General features: G+C 32.4%; 1 protein-coding gene across 1 annotated transcript in view; it reads left to right on the plus strand.

Annotated features, from left to right (window-relative positions):
* Positions 1-24,429, plus strand: part of LOC136850720 (zwei Ig domain protein zig-8-like) — a 45,723-nt gene that overhangs the window by 12,230 nt on the left and 9,064 nt on the right. The window contains exons 2-3 of the mRNA XM_067124592.1: positions 15,145-15,500; positions 24,042-24,252. Coding sequence (XP_066980693.1) covers positions 15,145-15,500; positions 24,042-24,252 — 567 coding nt within the window. The remainder of the gene's footprint in view (positions 1-15,144; positions 15,501-24,041; positions 24,253-24,429) is intronic.

Raw genomic sequence — 24,429 nt, forward strand, 5'->3', positions numbered from 1 at the left:
CATTCAAAAGGTTTCATATATATAACACAATTATATTTTGGTCCCAGGAAAGTTATTATGTGGGATGAAAACCAACATTTAAATTTTTTAAGTTTAAGTGGATAAACCAAGCCATGAATGTAGAGTTTGAAAGGCATCGATTTGTAATTATAGCTAACCTGAAGTTCAACTTTAATCCCCTAAAATGTTTTTATTGCTAGATTAAAACACAGGTCAGATTCATGTTGCTTTGAAATGAATGATAATGAATTTATTATTTGTCAGTGAAAATACTTATGGAAAAATAGTGTCTGACCCCTTAGAGAGCGTCAGTAAAGATTTCATTCAGTTGCGAGGTTGAGGAATTACATTACTATTAGAAATAACTGGAGTTAGTGCTTTGTTAAAAAGAACTTTATGACTGGTCTGTTTATGCAGCAAAATACAATTATGAAAAGGTAGTCGTGTTTCTCACGAATTTTTTTTTATTTATAAAAATTCCAGTAACTTCAAAGGGACATTGCATATCTTCATTTAAAGCCGGCGTTTTTCTTCATTTTCATTTTCCATACTAAGTTCCAGAAATTCCTTGGACTCGTCTCTTTCAACTTTTTAATAACAACGGTCACAGAAATGCTTCACATCACGGGAAAATGACCTGACATTTGTCTGACGAACTGCACATTCCAAAATTTTTCCACAGTGACCTAGATCTGACGGCAACCATTATCATGAAAATGGCGCCCCATGTCTCCCATTTCTCAAAATTTTGCAGCGAGGGGATCACATAGAATATGAAAAGGTCGTTAATAAATCTATGTCTGATATCTCATAAAAAAATTATGGGAACTAACGATATGGGTATAAAAAACTTAGTGTGTGAAAGATCAATAAAGTTAACATTTGCAGTTTTTACAGTCTTTTGCCTAAACAGAACCTGATGTTCAGTATATATATATATATATATATATATATATATATATATATATATATATATATATATATATATATATATATATATATATATATATATATATATATATATATATATGTATATATATATATATATATATATATATATATATATATATATATATATATATATATATATATATATATATATATATATAAATTTATATATATATATGTGTATATATATATATATATATATATATATATATATATATATATATATATATATATATATATATATATATATATAGAGAGAGAGAGAGAGAGAGAGAGAGAGAGAGAGAGAGAGAGAGAGAGAGAGAGAGAGAGTAAAGTAAGTATACCTTAGTTTTACCAGACCACTGAGCTGATTAACAGCTCTCCTAGGGCTGGCCCGAAGGATTAGACTTATTTTTACGTGGCTAAGAACCAACTGATTACCTAGCACGGGACCTACAGCTTATTGTGGAATCCGAACCACATTATAGCGAGAAATGAATTTCTATCACCAGAAATAAATTCCTCTAATTCCTCATCAGCCGGCCGGAGAATCGAACTCGGGCCTAGCGAGTGCTAGCCGACAACTCTACCGAAACTAGAGAGAGAGAGAGAGAGAGAGAGAGAGAGAGAGAGAGAGAGAGAGAGAGAGAGAATATTAATTGACGAACCTGTTATGCTGATATACACTGTGACCTTGACCAAGAATATCTCGGTCAAGGGACAATCAATCATCTTTAGGTATTCCAAAGCTCAGAAAACTGATTCAGTGCCGTTCGATGATAATAATTTAGGGAGCACGATTTCTAAAAACCTTCCTGAATATTCTCATATCGCTTTAAATGTATTCTGACATAACACGAATCAAGATACTATCATACTTAAAGACATTATAAAAAGGAAAATAGTTTTATTAACGTATATACGTGTTGGATTAACACGAATCAAGATACTATCATACTTAAAGACATTATAAAAAGGAAAATAGTTTTATTAACGTATATACGTGTTGGATTAAGAGAGAGAGAGAGAGAGAGAGAGAGAGAGAGAGAGAGAGAGAGAGAGAGAGAGAGAGAGCGGTGGTGTGTGCCTGCATTTTTCAATTTATGAGAATACAAGTACCTTGAACTTGACTTAATCCGGAAAAACGAAAAACGATTTCATCCGATGAAGGCCGGTTGTTGACAGAATGATAGGAGCAACGAACAGTATGTCATTGTAGTTAATTGTTATCATCATTATTTTATGGTCATTGTTACATTCTAGTCTAAAAAATAAATTCCACGTTCCACAGCAAATTATACAACACGGTTCCTTTGCTGACGTCACGAATTCGGGAAGCACTATCTTTAACATTAAAAAGATTCTTGTCAAGCAACAGCTGACTTAAAAGAACTTTTTATGGGATATAACTGAATTTGCAAAAATTATCAATGGTGAAAAAATCTTTAATAGCTTTACAATTTTGTATCTTTGAGTTCCTTATAGTAAGGATATGAAATGTTCAAATAATGTATGGTTGGTTTATACGGAGAATAACATCCACATTTACAAGTTCTTCCTCAATAAAGAACATTTCAAGTTCCTACGAAAAACAAGTCAGAAATATATCTAAAATTTATAGGCAGTGTTTAATTCTTAATATCCTTTTTGATGTAATTTATCATTTACTCCTTGGAACAAAACAAAATAGCAAAAATAATTCCAAAATATATTATATATTAAACAGCAATGATGTTTTTGCAAACTGGTTTGAACAACTGTGTTTCCTGACTAGCCAAAGGAAAAGCCATCAGCCAGTTACACAGTCAAGCAGAACAATCATAGTCATGCTACCATTGCTGTGTGAGCCTCGAAGTGTTTTGATAAAGCTACGTTTCCTCTTTAAATATTTCATTAATGCAAATTTTCCACATTAATTTTGTCAAAACTAAGAAATGAAATTAAACACTTTTTCAAAGGCTTTCAAAGATACTAGATTAAGTAAAGTGTTAATTCCACGCGGGGGAAATCAGACTACAAAAAAAGAATACAAAAAACTGAATTTTCTCGATCCAGAGCACATCCAGTAACAGTTCAGACAACTATGAGAAAACTGAATAGAAAGCTGGTACATCCCATCATCAAGTAACAGTTCGGATAATTGTGAAAAGAACTGAATAAAAAGCTAAACATTTTCAGTTCATGGTACATCCAAAGATGTAATAAAAATTCGGACGACTGTGCAAAGAACTGAATAAAAAGCTAAACATTTTCAGTTCATGGTACATCCAAAGATGTAATAAAAATTCGGACATCTGTGCAAAGAACTGAATAAAAAGCTAAACATTTTCAGTTCGTGGTACATCCAAAGATGTAATAACAGTTCGGACAACTGTACAAAGAACTGAATAAAAAGCTAAACATTTTCAGTTCGTGGTACATCCAAAGATGTAATAAAAATTCGGACAATTGTGAAAAGAACTGAATAAAAAGCTAAATATTTTCACTTCATGGTACATCCAGAGATGTAATAACAGTTCAGACAACAATAAAAGAAAATGAATAAAAATCTAAATAATTTCAATTCACAGTACATCCAACGAAGCAAAAAATATACCCAATTCTTTGCCGATTCCAAAGCGACACGCATCGAGAACTGGAATACGTGCAACGACATTATCATCCTTTTTGGGGCGCCATGCAATCCAGCTGTGAGACCAAGACGTAAAAAAAAAAAAAATGGAAGACGTGACGCGATGCAAGTTATTTCCACCGAACACAACATGTTTTCAAATATCGCAGGGAAATATTTACGCAAAACAATTTTGTGGCTCAGGAGGTCACAGGGAAACATTTTCGCTCGGGAGAGGCAGAACTAACAGTCGAAGATACGTTTATATTTAGAAGATAACGACGTACAATATGGTTCGCCTTCTGAGAATTCTGTCATGTTCTTGATATTATTTTCTACCACCGCTAATTCGGCTTTCCATTTCCACCTCGAGTGTATACTAGATAAACACTGTGGTATCTTTGCATCTTTTAGTTTGCAATAAAACCGGCTTTGGTTTATTTATAAATGCAAGAGTATATCTTTCTCGCTCTGTGCGAGTTTCCAGGAATATGAACGCCAGTATAAGGTGAATCTTGATACTAGATGATACTGTGCATCATAAGTTTTAGGGGTTGCAAGAAGGTAGTTTTTTCTTTTTTTGTAATATTGCACAGACATTACACAGAATTAGACATTACACAGATCTAGAAAATCAATCTTTTTTGCAATATTGCACAGACATTACACAGAATTAGATATTACACAGAACTAGAAAATCAATCAGGAAACGTAAGATAAATTCATTTAGATTTTATGTCTTTTTTTTAACATTGCCAATAATAGTTTAAGATATGACCTCTAGGTATATGCGAAAGTCATTCAGAAAGTGTATCTACACTGTTCTTATGAAATAGAGCTCACTCTTTAGAGATGGCTCTCACGTTATAAGGATAATCTAGTCATCCAGTGCATCTCTCTCATCCTTTGTACTTTATACAACTTTCAGAGATCATTTTCTCATCAGTCTTTTTTCAAGATAGGGCTAGTTCGAGGCACCAATGTCAATTTCGTTCTCTTGGCTATTTACGCATGTTTTAAAAAAAGTCTGCGTATGTATCATGTCTCACTAACATAAGCAAATTAATCCAAAAACAGTGACAGCAACCGAGAAGTTCTTGAACTGTTGCCCACAAGAGGGCAAAACGTTTTGCACGAAAATGGGTGGCATATTTGTGCATATTAGCGCCGACGGCGGTATGATCAGGGACCCCTTGAGATTCCCATGGAAATCAGTCTGTTGTTTTCGTAGAAGTCTGTGAATCAAAACTGTACCCTTCTCACTTTTTTGGGTTGTGCAAATATTGATGAAAAGCCGTAGCATGAGTCTTGCAGCCCCAAAGGAACGGTGGAAATAGGAGCATAAACATTATGATGCCAAGACCTGGAATTAAAATTCAGTGGGTATAGTGCGGATGGAAAGGTGTGCTCAGTAGTACATCTTCAAGGAGATGCAGATGAATATTGTAATACTAAGAAACTGCATTGTTAAAGTAAATGTTTTACAAGAAGGGACTTAACTTTACTTAATGTCGTCTTTGACTGATAGAATAAAATAATTTTCTAATGGGTATAAAAAACCCCGATGGAATCAAGGCACAAAAGACGACAATAACAAAAATGTATGAGTGAATAAATAAGTAAAACTAAATAAATATAGAAAAAGGGCAATTTAAGGTTCAAGAACTCCACAAATGCGATCTCCATATTTCCAAAATGCTCTGTTTCAATCACGTAGTCCCTCGAGAAGACAAAGATACCATTAGTCGCAACGAAAATAGTGAAAAACAAATAGACAACAGGCTATGGATCTTGAGTCCGAATGCATCATCACCAAGTTCCAGTTATTCTGGAATATAAACAAGGCATAAAAAGTTACAGAAACAGATTCATTGTTTTTTTTTTTTATTTTGGTAACAAGCAAACGGATAGGCAACCACAAGAAAGTAAAATTACTATTCTACTGATATAGACAATGATACACCAAAGACATAGAAAAAAGTTAAGTATACCTTATTTTAACCAGACCACTGAGCTGATTAACAGCTCTCCTAGGGCTGGCCCGAAGGATTAGATTTATTTTACGTGGCTAAGAACCAACTGGTTACCTAGCAACGGGACCTACAGCTTACTGTGGAATCCGAACCACATCATAGCGAGAAATGAATTTCTATCTCCAGAAATAAATTCCCTAATTCTTCATTGGCCGGTCGGAGAATCAAACGCGGGGCCAGCAGAGTGCTAGCTGAGAACGGTACCCACCCGCCAATGAGGAACTACAAATACATAGAAGCAGGAGATATATAAGAGGGAGAAACAAATAATAGTCCAGAATGAATTGTATACAGAAGACGGAGCATAATGAGAAAAAGAAAACATAATAATTTAGGAAAAAAAAAAAACTTAACGAACGGCCATTTTTACTAGACAATGTCTCCTCTGAACTCCTTTAAATGCCCTCATCGTTTAGCACTTGATATGAAGAACTGAATGAGTCCCAGAGGGTCTGTACCAGAGCAATAAAGGGAAAATGTCTCCCTTAGTCAGATTCACGAGGACATTCAAGCTAATGAAATTGTTCCAGGACGCGAAGTTTTACTGCCGCAACAATTGGGCACTTGAACGAAGCCGTTTTTTGCTCTTCCTCACAATAAGTCGTTCCCTTTTGAAACTATGACCTAGTGTCTCGAAAGTCAACACGTCGACGGAATTCTCTTCAGTGCACTTTGACTGCTTAAAGGACTTTCTTTCAGGCGAAAGGGAGTGCCGCACCATAGATAACAGATTTTTTTATTCTTTTTTTTATTCACACCATCTCTTTCTGTCAGACATTAGGGAACCACACCTATAATCATGGTGTAGTCTATATAAAGACTACACCATGATTATGGAAAATTTGTCTGCATTACAGAGACCAGAACAAGTTAGACACTTCGTATATACAGAAAAATAGCAGACTTTAAAAACAATATTAAACATTTATTTCCAAAGCCGTGATTTGCAACTCATTGAATGTTTCCATTTTAATTGCCTTTTTAAAAACTTTGTATTTTTATTTTTATGTCTTTGTAAACTTTGTAATTGTTTCATAGTACAGCCGAAATGGACCCCAGTGAAGGTCGAAAGTTCCTGTTCTGTATTTAATCACTTAAAAATTTTGTTGTCTAAGTGGTTTTCCTAACCACTGGTGCATGAGTACCAAATGCCAACTTAATATTTTAACAGGAAAGAACCTTACGTATGGTCATAATGTTTAATGGAAATAATCATATAAAATCATCAGCATATATTCGTATATCTTATAATTTTTTTGACTGAAGAATGAAATCACTGCGTGGATCTCTTCAAAATATTATTTTACTTAAAAGTGATAAACAATAAAAAATGGGCTGCTACTAAATAACATCTTTTTTGACATACGAAAAATGAATGTTTCCATTTTTAATACTCCTTAATATTCACATATATCATCTTTAATAGACCTGCCTCTCTTTTTCCCCAGGTAGGCGAATAGAATCTCTCTTAGCACGCAAATGCAGGAGAGAAATGGATATTCCATCTTCTATTTTTCTTTGGGCGGTCATACATCTCTTTCCCTCTTCCCAGAAGATAAACAGAATAAATGTTCTGAAGACAAATAAATCCCTAACTCGCAAGAGAAATTGTTTTCCTTCCTCAAAGTGGCAAGGAATTTATGCTATGCCCTCGGAAAAGAAAAACTGTTCTTAATTCATTCGCTGTTCCTTAGAACTAGGAAGATATATATATACAGTATGTATGTATGTATGTATGTATATATATATATATATATATATATATATATATATATATATATATATATATATATATATATATAAATATAAATATATATATATATATATATATAAATATAATATATATATATATATATATATATATATATATATATATATATATATATATATATATATATATACATATATATATATATAAAAATATATATATATATATATATATATATATATATATATATATATATATATATATATATATATATATATATATATATATATATATATATATATATATATATATATATATATATATATATATATATATAAATTTGTCTTTAATTACCTATATGTTCTTTCACCAAAGAATTATAGTTTTTTTCTGCAAGCTTTCTGTTTCTCCCGCTCAATATTTTAACTATATCCAATGCTGAAATAATTATACAACACTCCCATTTGACTTAAATTCTATGAGATAAAACGGCACTTCCGTTTTCCCCTTCCAAAAAAAAAAAATCCCTGAAATCTCGAAAACCTGCTATTTCGATTTTCCCAAAAACATATGACTTCATATTTGCCCTTCACCAATGAATCAGCGTCCGGAATTTCCATCTATCAGCGAGTAATATCGCATCTGCTTAACAAGGCAATTTGTCATGGCGGTTTCAAGTTGTATTTACACATTTAGTGGGGCTGGAGCTTTGTAGTCTGTTCTATTCGCTGTTTCCTTTCCTCTCTCTCTCTCTCTCTCTCTCTCTCTCTCTCTCTCTCTCTCTCTCTCTCTCTCCCTTCTGGAAAATGATTAATTCTTGGTGTATGGCATGTCCCTTAAAGATTTTTTTTCCATTAGTTAATAATGTATATTTCTGAGTTGCAGTAACCCATGTTACTATGCCTTTATGTATTTAAAGGTAAGCCTTAGTTCTTAGCTTACCTGGCATCTCTCTCTCTCTCTCTCTCTCTCTCTCTTTTCTCTCTCTCTCTCTCTCTCTCTCTCTCTCTCTCTCTCTCTCTCTCTCCCTATATCTCTATATATATATATATATATATATATATATATATATATATATATATATATATATATATATATATATATATATATATATATATATATATATATATATATATATATATATATATATATATATATATATATATATATATATATATATATATATATCTCAAGTAGAGTCCTACACATTATACCATACAATCTTCTCTCTCTCTCTCTCTCTCTCTCTCTCTCTCTCTCTCTCTCTCTCTCTCTCTCTCTCGTTTTAACGTTTGAGTTCGTTGCTCTTTACTATCACATATCGGGTACGCGATCAATTATTTGCGGTTGTTGCTTATAATACCTTCATCCCTTATTATAACTTTTTATCATATTCAAATAATTTCTATATTTCTCTATATTTTTCATCAAACTCATATTACAAAAAAATAGATAAAATGACCTAGTAACAAGCAAATAAAAGTGAAGCGCTGGGTAGCCCTAATTAGACCATAATTTTTATATGTGATTTATTAAAAAAACAGATCTCCCTGCCTCGTACTAAAGCATTTCCGTCATTTCATAGGTTAAAAATTAACTGCATTATGGATAAATTTAGCAGTAAGTGACTAAACTAATTTTAAGAAGCTCTAAAAGGTCATCAGTTGTTAATTGGATTTCCAGTCTATGATTTGTTGTTTTATTAAACAGTTCAGTCTGGTTTCTAGTCATGTTGAAGACGAGTTTGCAAATTAGGTTGAAAGAATAATGAATAATGAATACGAATATAATTGCAGTGGATTGCAGTGAAAAAATAATGGATGATTATAAAAAAAAGGACTGCAGTGGATTGCAGTGATTTGCATAAAAGATAATGAAGTAAAATAATGATTATAATACCAAAAACAAAGGGATTGCAGTGATTGCAGATGATTATTGCAAAAAAGTGATTTGCATATAAAATAATGAAGATGATTATAAAGTGGATTGCAGTGATTTGCATAAAATAATGAAGATGATTATAATACCAAAAACAGGACTGCAGTGGATTGCAGTGATTTGCATAAAATAATGAAGATGATTATAATACCAAAAACAGGACTGAAGTGGATTGCAGTGATTTGCATAAAATAATGAAGATGATTATAAATAAAAAAACAGGACTGAAGATTTGCATAAAATAATGAAGATGAATATAATGCCAAAAACTTCTGTAGCAGATGAGTTTCTCCTTTTTTTGTTAGCTTTCCACACAATAATCATTAAATAAAGCTCAACACTAAAGCTGCTGGCGTAGAATGGACTCATGGATTTCTCTTCAAGTTTACGACAGACCATAAAATCGAATAAAAGTGTGGCGAAGACTGATAGGAAGTTCTCTTGCAAAATAATGTTTGGGAAAATTCCACTGTCACTGAGTATTTAAGGGAATAATACTATTAAACAGCAATAAAACAGGAAAGTTAACATTCAAACGATTACATTTAATATATATTCAACTATCATACTCAATTCTTTCAATAGCATCTCAGTGACAACCTAGCTCATATGAAGGCAAAATTTATTGCCAGACTCTTTGGATTTTTTTCTGTTTTTCTTGAAGTTTTGTAAAGTTGTAATCCCAAAAACTACCACTGGCTTAAAAACTGAATATCGGTATTAGTGATATTCGATTTCATTGTAACTTTTTTTATTTAGATATTATATTCACTGATATCAGACTACGTCGACAAAACGCTTCATTATAGAAAATCCTTTGCTTATTCTCCACACACCCTTATTGTTCATTGTATTTTCTGTTACAGTTTTGTATACTATACGTATTAATAGATATATTTTGAAGGAATTAAACCATAGGCCTCGAGCATATAATGAAATTCTGGATATTACGGTTAAATGAAAAGTGAAGCATCATTTATGATGACGTTAATGGTTGCCCTTGTTATAAGTAAATATGGTCGTTGATAATCCTTCACTAATTACGGGAAATATGCTTACGTACGTTTATCAGAATATAACTATAAGCCTTTTCATTAGAAACTGAGAGCCCCCATACATGTTATTTTGCCCTTGACTTCTAGTTAATTTTCATTTGTCTGATATTTTATAATTAAATGCGCCGAAGTTTCTTCGACTCAATCGAGTTTTCTGTACAGCGCATAATCAAGGCCGCCGGAAATAGATCTATCTTTCGGTGGTCTCGGTATAATGCTATATGAGCCGTGGCCCATGAAACTTTAACCACTGCACGATTATGGCTAACTTTAACCTTAAATAAAATAAAAACTACTGCGGCTAGAGGGCTGCAATTTTGTATGTTTGATGATCGGTGGGTGGGTGATCAACATACCAATTTGCAGCCGTCTAGCCTCAGTAGTTTTTTAGATCTGAGACAGACAAAGCCGACACAATAGTTTTATTTTACAGAAAACTAAACGCTTACAGAATCTATCTTTTATTACGCTGTATCACATTTTGTGAATTTCATCGCATGGATTAAATAGTAAGTAATTTCACCACATGGATTAAGTTTTGTTTGTGCTACTTATCTATGCCATTTCCGATTTCTTAAAAAAACAGCGAAAGCCCTTCAGAAATGTACTCATGAAACATAATCATTCAGTTAAATTCTCTAAAGAGTGCAATGATTATTAGATTTGACTTATCGTTACCACAGCTTTAATATATGAGAGTCTTACAACTGTTGTTCCAAGAATACAAGATATGGAATCACAACTTAAAACAGTTGCTGTGAGATTCGGGAGATGATTTAATCCTTTATAATAAGACAAACGTTTACTTTTTATTTAATTAAACGATAAAGAAAAAAATCCCCTGTATCTGAACACTAATTCAATCTGTTATGAAGACTGGCAATTATATTTTCGTTGAGAGGTCATGAAATCTGTTTAAAAATCTCTGACTCATAAGAATAGATGGACATCATATTTCATTGTTTTCGTAAGTCATAATACTTTTGAGATGTAGGGAAAAGTGTGCATATGAAAAATACGTAAGATACAGAATAATCGATATTCAGTTTTTAATCATCCCCTTATCTATACACCAGTGATAGATTTTGGGATTAGAACTTTATAAAACTTCAATAAAAACAGAAAAATCCAGTCTGGTGATAAATTCTGTCTTCATATGAGCTAAGTTTTCAGTGAGGTGCTATTGAAAGAATTGTGTACGGTAGTTGAATATATATTAAATTTTATCATTTGAATGTTTACAGACAACGGGGAATAAATTACGCTAACAAATATCGCGAAGCGTGAAGGCTTTCAATGTTGAAAACTACACCGGGTAATTTGATGGACAAATTATCTTTTCTCCGTAACATTCCATGTTCCTTTAATTAACATGTATAAGTTAATCTGACGCTTGCCAGTCATAGAACAGGAAAACATGTCTGTGTCATATAATCTTTCCCATCAATAATTCAGCTTTGTGAGGTTCAGATATGTTAATTAACTTTTTTCAGGTTATTTTCCCATTTGAGCAATATAAAAAATGATAACTTTTAGTTTTTAGTTTTCTGTAAAAGGAAACTATTGAGATGGCTTTTTGTCTTTCCGTCAGCCCTCAGATCTTAAAAACCACTGAGGCTAGAGGGCTGCAAATTGGATGGTTGATCATCCACCCTCAAATCGTCAAACATACCAAATTACAACCCTCTAGCCTCAGTAGTTTTGATTTTATTTAAGGTTAAAGTTAGCCATGATCGTGTGTCTGGCACCGCTATGTGCCAACAACACAGGCCCCCACCGGGCCGTGACTGAACGTTTCATGGGTCGCGGCTGAGAGTTTCATGGGCCGTGGCTGAGAGTTTCATACAGCTTTATATTCTGTACAGAAAAGTCGATTACGCCGAGGAAACTTCGGCGCATTTTTAACTCGTCTTTTATTGCAAATATATATTCTCTGCATCAGCAACATAACACTGAAATCAACAGGCACATATTCAATTCTGAATTACCGTTGTGTTCGTTCATCAAAGCGGAATCAAGTGAGTGCTGTCCTTGAGGAATGCTATTGCAATAGCATTTGAATATCGACTGCAATTGTAATTTATCAGACCCATCAAAAGGCGTTGGAACTACAATTCGAGAAGATGCATTATTCATTGCTCACATTGCGCCAAAAATGAAATGAATTACTACATATGCATAAAATGTTTTGCCGTTGCGTGGCTATTATGGAAAAGTGATTAATTTTAGATAGAGGAAAACAATATCGCTGGCATGGTTGTGGTAATAGCCTTTCTAACAACGTATACGTATTATGAAAAATGAATAATTTTTTGACGAGGAAAATAAGATCATTGGCATGACTGTAAGATTACAGAAATACATCAGCTTCCATTCCAATGGTGCTTTCTACAGTAACCATAGCTTTAGGGCAAAACCATCCATCCTTTACTAGACAATGTCTGATCCATTATGGCCCACGATGCTGGACTTTGCCGGCAGTATCAAATAGAGTAAGTATGTAAGATGATTACACTTCATGTTACTCCCTGGAAGATGTCTCCCTTTGGATGGAACACTAGACTCATTGTCCAGAGGAGGAGTCTTCAAATAACAAAGAAATTCAGCAGCAGGGTAGTTTTGCTTTTTTCGGAAATAAAAATTTTATATCACATACCTAGCTCAAGAAAAATGCTTCCTCTCGTGAATAAAGTTGCACAGATATTTATTTAAGAAAGCGAGCAGGCAGTATTTGATTTTAGACGTTGCATGAAAAACTATACTTTGCAAAGATTTGAAAGCTGATTTTGAGTTATATTATTTATATGTGACAGGATTTTCCTTCAGCCCTCTTTTACCTATTCTAATAGTCAAAATCTTCCAGAAACAGAGAAATCATAAAAAAATTGAGCTATTATATTCATCTTCTGAATCATACTATAAATAATAAATAAATAATATATATATATATATATATATATATATATATATATATATATATATATATATATATATATATATATATATATATATATATATATATATATAATTATTATCGTTACTAATAAAATGTATTGAAACAAATAATGCATCCTTCTTGTTTAGTATGCTGGTTAATCACACTCTGAATCAACTTAGAGGAAGGCTTCCATTCACTGGTTTATTATGCAACCGCTGATGCGTATTCCTAATCCTTCCATCTATATAACCAAACTGCGAGGAAATATCGAGGAGGAAAGAAAACCGATGTTTGCCTTCTGCAGCAAAAGTACCCATAAAAAAAAATTTATGCAACAACGACATCTCCAGAGGCATTAGCCGCAAAAGCTCGTGAAGGATAATGGCAGCTGTCTGCCCTGTAAAGTGCGCCCGAGATTCACAAGAAGTGGAAAGACACCCCCACCCCCCAAAAAATATAAACATCCACACACACACACACAAACACACACACATATGATGAAGATCTATACGATTCCCAGGAGATGAACATAGTAATATTTGTAATATTTTAGTTTTATCAATATCAAATATTTAAAGTTTTTTTTAATATCAAATATTTAATGACTAAATAGAACACCCTTGTGAGAAGGGTGTAATTCATCATATGAATACATAGATTATCAAGAAACTACTATAGATCATTTGTAATATTGTAGTTTTTTTCAATATCAAATATTTAAAGTTTTTTTTAATATCAAATATTTAATGACTAAGTAGAACACCCTTGCGAGAAGGGTGTAATTCATCATATGAATACACAGAATATCAAGAAACTACTATAGATCATATAACGGTACAAGGAAAATTGTGAGATTATGAAGCCCTCTAAAACATTGCCACTTTTCGTGGCTTAATGGACCAACAGAAGCTTTACGTGAATCAAATAATTATAGAATCGACTAACTTTGATACAGCTCGGGCAAATTATTTACTAATTTCTTACTAAAAAAATATGTGGGTTTTGCAATGAATGACGGGGGCACTATTGCCATCAGGCGAGTTAGAAGTGGCATTATTTTAAAAAGTGCCCTTCATCAAGCCAATTCGTTTTGTAAAACATGCCCGATGGTCTCGCCCTCTTATATTCTGCAGTCGATATTTTAGCGCCACTCGCTGAGAGTGGCGGCACGTATTTGTCACTCGACTTGAATGTAAGAGAAACTTCATTTCACGAGAATTTGTGCAGCCTGGTTAGTTTCTTTTATGTTGGTTCTTCATTTGGAATAATGGCTGAGTCCCGTCCTGATGAAGGAGCTCCCGGAGTTCTTTTTGGCATTCTTGGGGCATTCATTTCTCCTAGTGAGGCTGAGTCTGTGGTAGGTGGGTTTTCAGAATACCATAGTAGGGTATCCGGTAGGTTCTCTGGTCAACAGAACTTCTAGACATGAGGAATAAGTGTAGATTTGAAACAAACCAAAGAAGATGGAACATATAATTACAATTACCTCCTATCCGGAGTAAGAAGATTAATATAAATATTGATTTTGCAACCACAAGGTATTCACAATTTTTCTGACTTCAGATGACATCCTGAACCAGCAGAAAAAGCATTTAGCCAGAACGTATAAAGTAAAATTTGCGAACAATAATAAATAAAAGAAACCCTTATTAAGAACTCTTTAGACAACACCAAAAAATAGGAAAATCGAGCACCATGCAAATTGTGACAAAATCTACATTAATCAAACTGGAAAATTACTGGAAAAGGGAACTGAACGGTATACAAAATAAAAAAAAAAACAGTCACCCTATCAATAATTGCACAGGCACTGGCAAACTTGTATATAGTTTTGAGTTCTAAATAGTATCCCTGATATGGAATGATTTAAACTGACAAGTAACCAACTTCTCTTTGCATTAAACATTTCCTTTTGCAATCTTTATTTGCAGGAGCAGCCATCGTGTACAGCCCATCCCTCCAAGTCCCACACGTGCGAAGCCCCGATGACAAGCTGCAGTTTTATCGCAAGCACCACCATCACCCAAACAGCAGAACGAGCAGGAGTAACAGCAACAGCATCGGCAGGACATCTTGGAGGCAGTTGGAGGCTAACCTCAGCGGGAGCAGCAGTAGCCCCGTGCAGCCAATCAAGCCGCTCCTGGATCTGAACTCCGGGTATTTCGAGGGAGGCAACAGTATTGCTTCTCTTCCCATGTTCGACGCTGCCACTCCCAGGAACGTGTCGTTTTTGGCTGGGCAATCTGCTTACCTTCACTGCCTCGTTCATAACTTGGCGAACAAGAGTGTGAGTCCTGTTTGGTTTTCTTATTTTCGTGTCCAAGTAATTCAACCTAATTCAGTTCTGCGAACAAGAGTGTGAGTCCTGTTTGGTTTTCTTATTTTCGTGTCCAGGTAAGACAGCCTGATTCAGTGTCAGAATTGCCATAATTATATAAAATGCTCCAAAGTAGTTATAGGCCCATATAAAAACGAACCAAGAATCACTGACTGTATTCATTCTGCTTGAATGGAATTTTGCCTCTTCACTTTTCATGGTGTATAATATCTAGAGATACTGTGGGGAAGAAATTAATTATAAAACATGTGATTAAAAGTTTTAGAAAGAAGAATGTAAATTAAGGTGAACAGGGAAGAATTAGCGTTACTTCAATTATTAAAAAAAAAAAAACATGAAGGGAATGATAGTTTCAGATTTTCAAGTTTATGATATCCACCCATTCTTCTTCTTCGTTTAATCCCTAGTTGGGGACACACACACACACACACACACATACACACACACACACACACACACACACACACACACACATATATATATATATATATATATATATATATATATATATATATATATATATATATATATATATATATAATATATATATGTATATGTATATATATATATATATATATATATATATATATATATATATATATATATATATATATATATATCCCCAAATATTATTTATATCGACTTCACCATCCCTTGGGAATAACTTACATCCAAGGTATTATAACTGATAAGTCCCTCCACCCTGGCCAGGATTCGATTCGGGACATTTGTTTAACAACAAAGATAAACCCCTATTAGTCACTTGAACAAATTTGCCTTTATAAGAAATACGACCCGACATAAAAGGTGAGATTAAAGACAGAGCCACTGAGAGAGAGAGAGAGAGAGAGAGAGAGAGAGAGAGAGAGAGAGAGAGAGAGAGAGAGAGAGAGAGACTGTCAATATGCTGCAAATGTGTAATCTGATGATTACCGATTCCCCCACAGTGAATGGGAGAAGGCGCTTTCTGACAGATACATATGGAACCATCAACTAGAGATCTAACGATCAGTGATTGGACATAGAGAGAGAGAGAGAGAGAGAGAGAGAGAGAGAGAGAGAGAGAGAGAGATTTAAGATGGTGAGGTGAATGACTGTGCAAATGTGAGGGATTTTAAATCTGAGCAATTTTCATAATATAACAAATCGTCCGTAAACATATTCCCAGCGTCACAGATTCCATGGTTTAGATGTATTAGTTCTACTCATTAATGAGATTCGCAAAATACGTAATCATTTTTGTGAATGAGCAGTGTTCAAATAATTTTTGTATATTCGCCATCCAAATAGCCTTACTACAATTCATTGCTGAGATTCGTATAATATGCAAAGTTCTTGTAACTAAACGACATGCACAATTCTTATATACTCATCATCCCAATATTAATATGCTACCTTCCTTGATCACTTCCCACGTGAAAATAAGCATAATTACCGAAGACATTACAACTCTACATCGACTTTTTCGAAGGCCATTGAAACCATTCTCGGAATGAGGTAAAAAGGGCAAGACGACTTTTTGGAAACTCGCGGGGCATAACCTTCATTTACTAACTAGATTGTGCATTAATGGCCGATGTAATTATCATGGTTAAAGAAGGCCAATAATTGTTTCTCTCGTCTTTCAGTGGGAGAGGCGCACTTCTGCAGGCGTAAATGTCAGCACACTTGGATATATATATATATATATATATATATATATATATATATATATATATATATATATATATATATATATGTATGTGTGTGTGTGTGTGTGTGTGTGTGTGTGTGTGTGTGTGTGTGTTGAATCTACTGGTCACTTTTACCAGATACATATGGTCGAGTCGGTAACGTGACCTAGTTGTGATTATGGAACCTAGGTTCATTTCCCGCTACCGGACATCATAGTTTCTTCAAATTTCTTGCACTTGGATCTTAAGGCTTTGCAGTGACAAGTGTATACAAAAAAAGCGAAGAATTCGAGAAGTTAAGAGGGCACTGTATTATTACAATTATATATATATATATATATATATATATATATATATATATATATATATATATATATATATATATATATATATATATACACACACACACACACACACACACATATATATATATATATATATATATATATATATATATATATATATATATATATATATATATATATATATATATATATATATATATATATACTGATGCAGACGTTCCATCAGTAGAAGTGGATTCATGCTACGTTTAATCATTTTAAATATTTAAAACAAACAATACTTTCCCAAGAACGTACAGAGACTTCGATGTATTTCTAACAATATGGCGTCCCTCTCCTGTTAAATGAATGCACTATTACTGATGAGAAAATATCTTGGAAGCTGAAGGCTAGGAGGATAATATCCTTTCAGAAACTAAATCCGGGAAATCCCTCTCTCCCTTCCCTCGCCAATATTGGCTGAAGTTTCGCAAGTGAACATTACTATTTATTTTCCAATGAAATATGACTTTGCTATTGGGAATGCTATCAATAATGGTATAATGAGCTGGACAGATTTGAATGCTTTTGCCTCCGACTAATTAGTAGGTTTTCCTGCAATAATCCCAGTAGCATGCCGCTAATTTCTGCTAATTCCAAATAAAGTGGCTTTTATATGAGCATTATAATAGAACGGTAAATCCCAGAAATGTACGTTGCAATTGCAGCATAACAAGTGAAGCATTTTCTTCTTCAGGTTTGCTTTCCATTTGCTGCAATCTCTAACATTGCATTTTTTGTCCTCTGTTTAACAGTACGTTTTTGTACCCTTTAAGACTTCGTTTTTTGCACTCTTTTACATTACATTTTTTGGACGCTTTAACCACATATTCTTTTGCGCTCTTTAACACTGCAATTTTGCTCTCTTTAACTCTGCATGTTTTGCACTCTTTAACATTGACTTTTGCGCTAGTTAATAGTGCATTTTGTGCACTCTTTAACACTGCAGTTTTCCACCCTTGAACATTGCATTTTTCTGCACTCTTGAACACTGCATTTTTTGCACTCATTAAAATTGCATTTTTTGCAGTCTTTAACAGTGCATTTTTTTGCATTCTCTAACATTGCGTTTTTCCACCCTTTAACAAGATAAGCGAAAAACTTTATAATAAAAGAACCAACAAACGTAAGTTTATGGATCAAGATTTAACGAGAAAAAGTGACCGAAACGTCGAAAGATTCATAATTAGTTTTTAGCAAAATCTTTTCATATTTTTCTGGAAATAACTACGGTTTTTTTTTTTTTTACTTGAGATCCAGACTGAGTCCATTCTGCCGATCAATCTTCATATGAAGTTTTTCTTAACTGATAAAGCGATGTTTACAATAAGTTTTTTCATTGACTAATCATTTTCTCGATTTAAAAAACTATATTGATTAACCACAATGGGGGTAAAATCATGTTTAAGCAAATTGTTGAAAACTGAATCATTCTCTTTTGATACAAGTTTCTTCCTTACAGCTTTCCATCGCCATGTAGTTTCAAAATTTAGCGAGACACCAAAATTAAAAGCTTTGCCAAAAATTATTTTTAATCTCCAATCAGGTCAAGCATTAGAGAAATTCCAAAATTAAATCCCACACATATGACTTTTCATCCACGTGTGATTCCCGATGATGTGAATTAAACGGAAATGTGAACATAATTCATTTCAATCATGAATGGTCTAAAAGCTCAGCTGATTCGTTTCAAATTGATTTCCTAAACAACATACTCGTGGAGAAGTCAATGAAATGGAAAAATATACATCAAGGAAGATTGTTACATTTCCGCGTTTCTAAAACAAGGATATGCGCTGAGTTCTGGCCTGCAAAATAATGATTTCATGAATGAAATCATTTACTATATTAAGCGATATCCACACACACACTCACATCCGCCATAAAGAAATCTATTGACCACATTAGCTCGATGGTTGATATAATGACGAACAAAATAAACATGATTTTATCCCCATTGTGGTTAATCAATATAGTTTTTAAATTGAGAAATAATTACTCACCGAAAAAAAAATTATTGTAAATATCAATTTCCTAGTTAGAAAAAACTTCATTTGAAGATTGATCGGCAGAACGGACTCAGTCTGGATCTTAACAAAAAAATGAATAAACTTTAGTTATTTCCTGAAAACTGATGTACATATATCTAACATATGCATGAAATTTTCTCGCCGTGAAACAGAATTCACGGATGACGGTGAAGAATTATGATGCAAATATAAAAAAAAAAGATTAATGAAATGTTCCGGAATCTGTGATATTTCCAGAACTAACTTGTGACATGGTTGCTGATCTGGAAAAAAGGCAGAAGGATGTAAAACGAGTTTTGTGATATCCCCAAACCAAAATGAAGAATCTCCTAGCATTACACCGTACTGTGGAAGAACCAGTGAATTGACTATCATTTATGAATGTTTAACAGCAACCAATATCGGATGAAAAGCTGCTGTGACGCTTTTCACATTCACGTAACTCCTAAGATTGTTCAGTTACGTTCGATGTCACATAGCAAAACACCTATTTTTTTATGGCCTTGGTAACACTTTCTGTGCATTGGAGTTTTAGATATACTATATATATATATATATATATATATATATATATATATATATATATATATATATATATATATATATATATATATATATATATATATATATATATATATATATATATATATATATATATATATATATATATATATATATATATATATATATATATATATATATATATATATATATATATATATATATATATATATATATATATATATATATATATATATATATATATATATATATATATATATATATATATATATATATATATATATATATATTATAAATACTATTTAAATATATATATATATATATATTTAATTTAAATATTATATATATATTATATATATAATATATATATGTATATTACACTATATAGTATTACAGAAAGAAAAGACATTATGTAAACGTTGCAACCATATATTTAACGTTTAAATATTGTTTTATATTCTATATATATATACACTATATATTACAGGAAAAGATATTGTATATATATATATATATATATATATATATATATATATATATATACATATACACATTCATAAATCATCCAAATGGTACAAAACCATCTTTCAGTAACACGTAACATCAAACATTCGCCTAAAATTTGTAAAAAAAAAAAAAAAAAAATCGATACAAATCTCCTCTAAACTGCATTAATTCCAAACAAACATTTAATATTTCTGTACCCGACCGTCAAATTCTAATTATATTAATTCTAATTATCACCGCTTCGGGTTCATCTCCCAGGAAAGATGAGTTACACAAACCGTATGAATTCTGATTTTGACGTTTGCCGACGCTAGAATCTCCCTACAGCAGGGGTAGACCAACCTGCCGCTCAGGAGCCGCAAGCGGCTTTTTCAAGACACTTGCGCGGCTCCATTTAAACAAAGAAATTATGTAACACTCTGAAGACAATATTTGATTAAATTTTATTTAGTTTTAAAAGCATATTATAGGCATCAATTTTATTGATTTTTTAATGAGATATAAATAGTTTCTAAGCTGAAAATATTAAATATTTAAGAGAGAGAGAGAGAGAGAGAGAGAGAGAGAGAGAGAGAGAGAGAGAGAGAGAGAGACCTTACAGACCTTACAGTTCGTTCGGGTTGCCCCAGGTCCCTCAGTGAGAGAGAGAGAGAGAGAGAGAGAGAGAGAGAGAGAGAGAGAGAGAGAGAGCATTTTTGCCATTGCGGCACTAACAGTACTACATTTTAATGATTCTCTAAATAAATGGCTCCTCTAGCTTCAAAGGTTGGTGACCCTTGCCCCAGAGTTTAAAAATCAGAACGTGATTCGTGGCAGCCTAATTTCACTGAAACTAGAAGGCATATTCTTCTTTTTTTATCTGGGTATGGTAAAAATCATCGTTGGTATATGAAGGATATCTTGTCACACTGGGTTTATGAAATTGACCTGATTTATGTTCCAGTTATCATTCCTCGCCTTTATTCTCTTGTACCCTCATCTTGAATATTTCATGCTCGTTTCATATGACATTAATATAACTCCCTTAATAATTATAATATTCATATGTCTGTGTACTAACGATGCCTCCTTTAACGTATGCATGCTATGGCAATAATGAGATTTATCACCATTTTGGCAATACTGTTCCATCCGGGACAATCATTCGTCCATCGTTCACTTAGCCAGAGAACGTCGTGTGCGTGTGTGTGTGTGTGTGTGTTACGTACATATCTATCTATCTATCTATCTATCTATCTATCTATCTATCTATCTATCTATATATATATATATATATATATATATATATATATATATATATATATATATATGTGTGTGTGTGTGTGTGTGTGTGTTACAGTCAAACTGTGAAATCAGTCATTTCCTGAAATTTCAGGCAGATAGCGAAATGCACTTTAGGGACATTTGATCCCCCCAGGAGCTAGTACTAAACACGGCGAAATACATTTGACCCCCAGGGACTAGTAAAACCCGGCGAAACAGTGTAGGTGACTCACTGTTTCGCCGTGTTTAGTACTAGCTCCTGGGGGACAAATGTCCCCTAAGTGCATTTCTATCTGCCTGAAATTTCAGTCATTTCACGAAATGACTGATTTCTTTGACTGTAACATATATATAAAATAACCATTGACCCAAATGGTTGTAAGAATAAAAAAAAAAATTGCAAATATCGTAAAGAAATCAGAAGCCGATATTTCTTCTTGTTACAATGCCAAACTAAAACATTATATCTTATCATCTTGTCACATGTCAAAACAAAGTACTGACGTCATTTACTGTAAAACGCCGTTTATAATTAATGTATATAGTAATATTCCGTAATACAGACGAAACATTAAACTCGGATTTGATGCGGTTTCTGCTCTCCCACGACGATCGCGGCCGAAAACGAATATTGCAGATCGTTCTGAATATATTATAATAAAATAAACGGCAAAAGTTGGTAGACCAAAAAGTCCTTCATTTAAAAATATTCAAAAAATAAAATATAAAATTTTGAATACCAAAAATTCCTTCATTTGAAAATATTCAAAAAATAAAACATAAAATTTTGAAGACCAATAAGTCCTTCATTTGAAAATATTCAAAAAATAAAAATAAAAAATAAAATTTAGAGGAACGAAAAGTCCTTCATTCGAAAATAAAAAAATTAAGATTTTGAAGACCAAAATATTTAAAAAAATAAAATGTTAAATGTTGAAGACCAAAAAGTCCTTCATATGAAAACATTAAAAAAAATAAAATATAAAATTTGAACATCAAAAAGTCCTTCATTTGAAGATATTCAAAAAAATAAAATATAAAATTTTGAAGGTAAAAAGGCCTTCATTTGAAAATATTCCAAAAATAAAATATAAAATTTTGAAAAATAATAAGTCCTTCATTTGACAATATCAAAAAATAAAATATAAAATTTTGAAGAGTAATAAGTCCTTCATTTGAACAGTTTCAAAAAATAAAATATCAAATTTAGAAGACCAAAAAGTCATTCACTTGAAAATAAAAAAAAGTGAAAATTTTGAAGACCAAAAAGTCCTTCATTTGGAAATAAAATATAAAATGTTGAAGACCAAAAAGTCCTTCATTTGAAAATATTAAAAAAAATTAAATAAAAAATTTTAAAGACCAAAGAGTCCTTCATTTGAAAATATTAAAAAAATATATAAAATGTCGAAGACCAGAAAGGCCTTCATTTGAAAATATTAAAAAAAAAAATATCAAATTTTTAAGACCAAAAAGTCCTTCATTTGAAAATATTCAAAAAGTAAAATATAAAATTTTTAAGACCAAGAAGTCCTTCATTCGAAAATTTTCAAAAAATAAAATATAAAGTTTTGTAGAATAAAAAGTCCTTCATTTGAAAATATTCAAAAAATAAAATATAAAATTTTGAAGACCAAAGAGTCCTTCATTTGAAAATATTCAAAAAATAAAATATAAAATTCTGAAAAGCAAAAAGTCCTTCATTTGTAATCACCCCAATTCTACAAGATTTAGCTGAAATTTTAGATATTGTGGTATACAAGAATTATGACCTTTAAGACAATGGGATTATTCTCTGGCATAGTGAATTATCCTAAATGTCACAGACCATTAGGCAGATATCTAGTTTATTATTATTATTATTATTATTATTATTATTATTATTATTATTATTATTATTATTATTATTATTATTATTATTATTAATTATTATGAAAGTCATGGTTTAAACAAATTTGGAATCTTTCGAAAATCTACCGTTTGAAGAATCCAGTGGCTCTTTAAATATCTCTGCTGTACTCTTAATTTAGAGTTTTGTATTTATTAACAAGTACACTATCCTGATTTCTTTTTTAGTCCTTACTATTAACAATTTGTCATGTCTTTTTGCCTGAAAAATAATTATAAGGACGTTCTTCTTTCTGATTTCAGGTTTCCTGGATTAGACAGCGAGACCTCCACATCTTGACAGTGGGGAGATACACGTACACAACCGATCAGCGTTACCAGGTCATTCATTCGCAGGGATCCAAAGACTGGATACTGAAAATCAAGTACGCCCAGGAGCGCGATTCTGGCAACTATGAGTGCCAGGTGTCTACGAAACCTGTCAAGACATACGTTGTCTATCTCAATGTTTACAGTAAGTGACGAGTTTTAATTCGTTCTGGTACATAATAGTTCCATCGAAATTACTTTTTCATAGTGCACGCACAACTTTGTTAATTAAGTATGATCGGATAACCTTTATTTTCTATTATTTTAAACCAATGATCATCATACAATTCTTTGACATACAAGTCTGGGCAACTCTATACCA

The sequence above is a fragment of the Macrobrachium rosenbergii genome, chromosome 22 (assembly GCF_040412425.1).
Source record: "Macrobrachium rosenbergii isolate ZJJX-2024 chromosome 22, ASM4041242v1, whole genome shotgun sequence".
In the NCBI taxonomy this organism is placed as follows: domain Eukaryota; kingdom Metazoa; phylum Arthropoda; class Malacostraca; order Decapoda; family Palaemonidae; genus Macrobrachium; species Macrobrachium rosenbergii.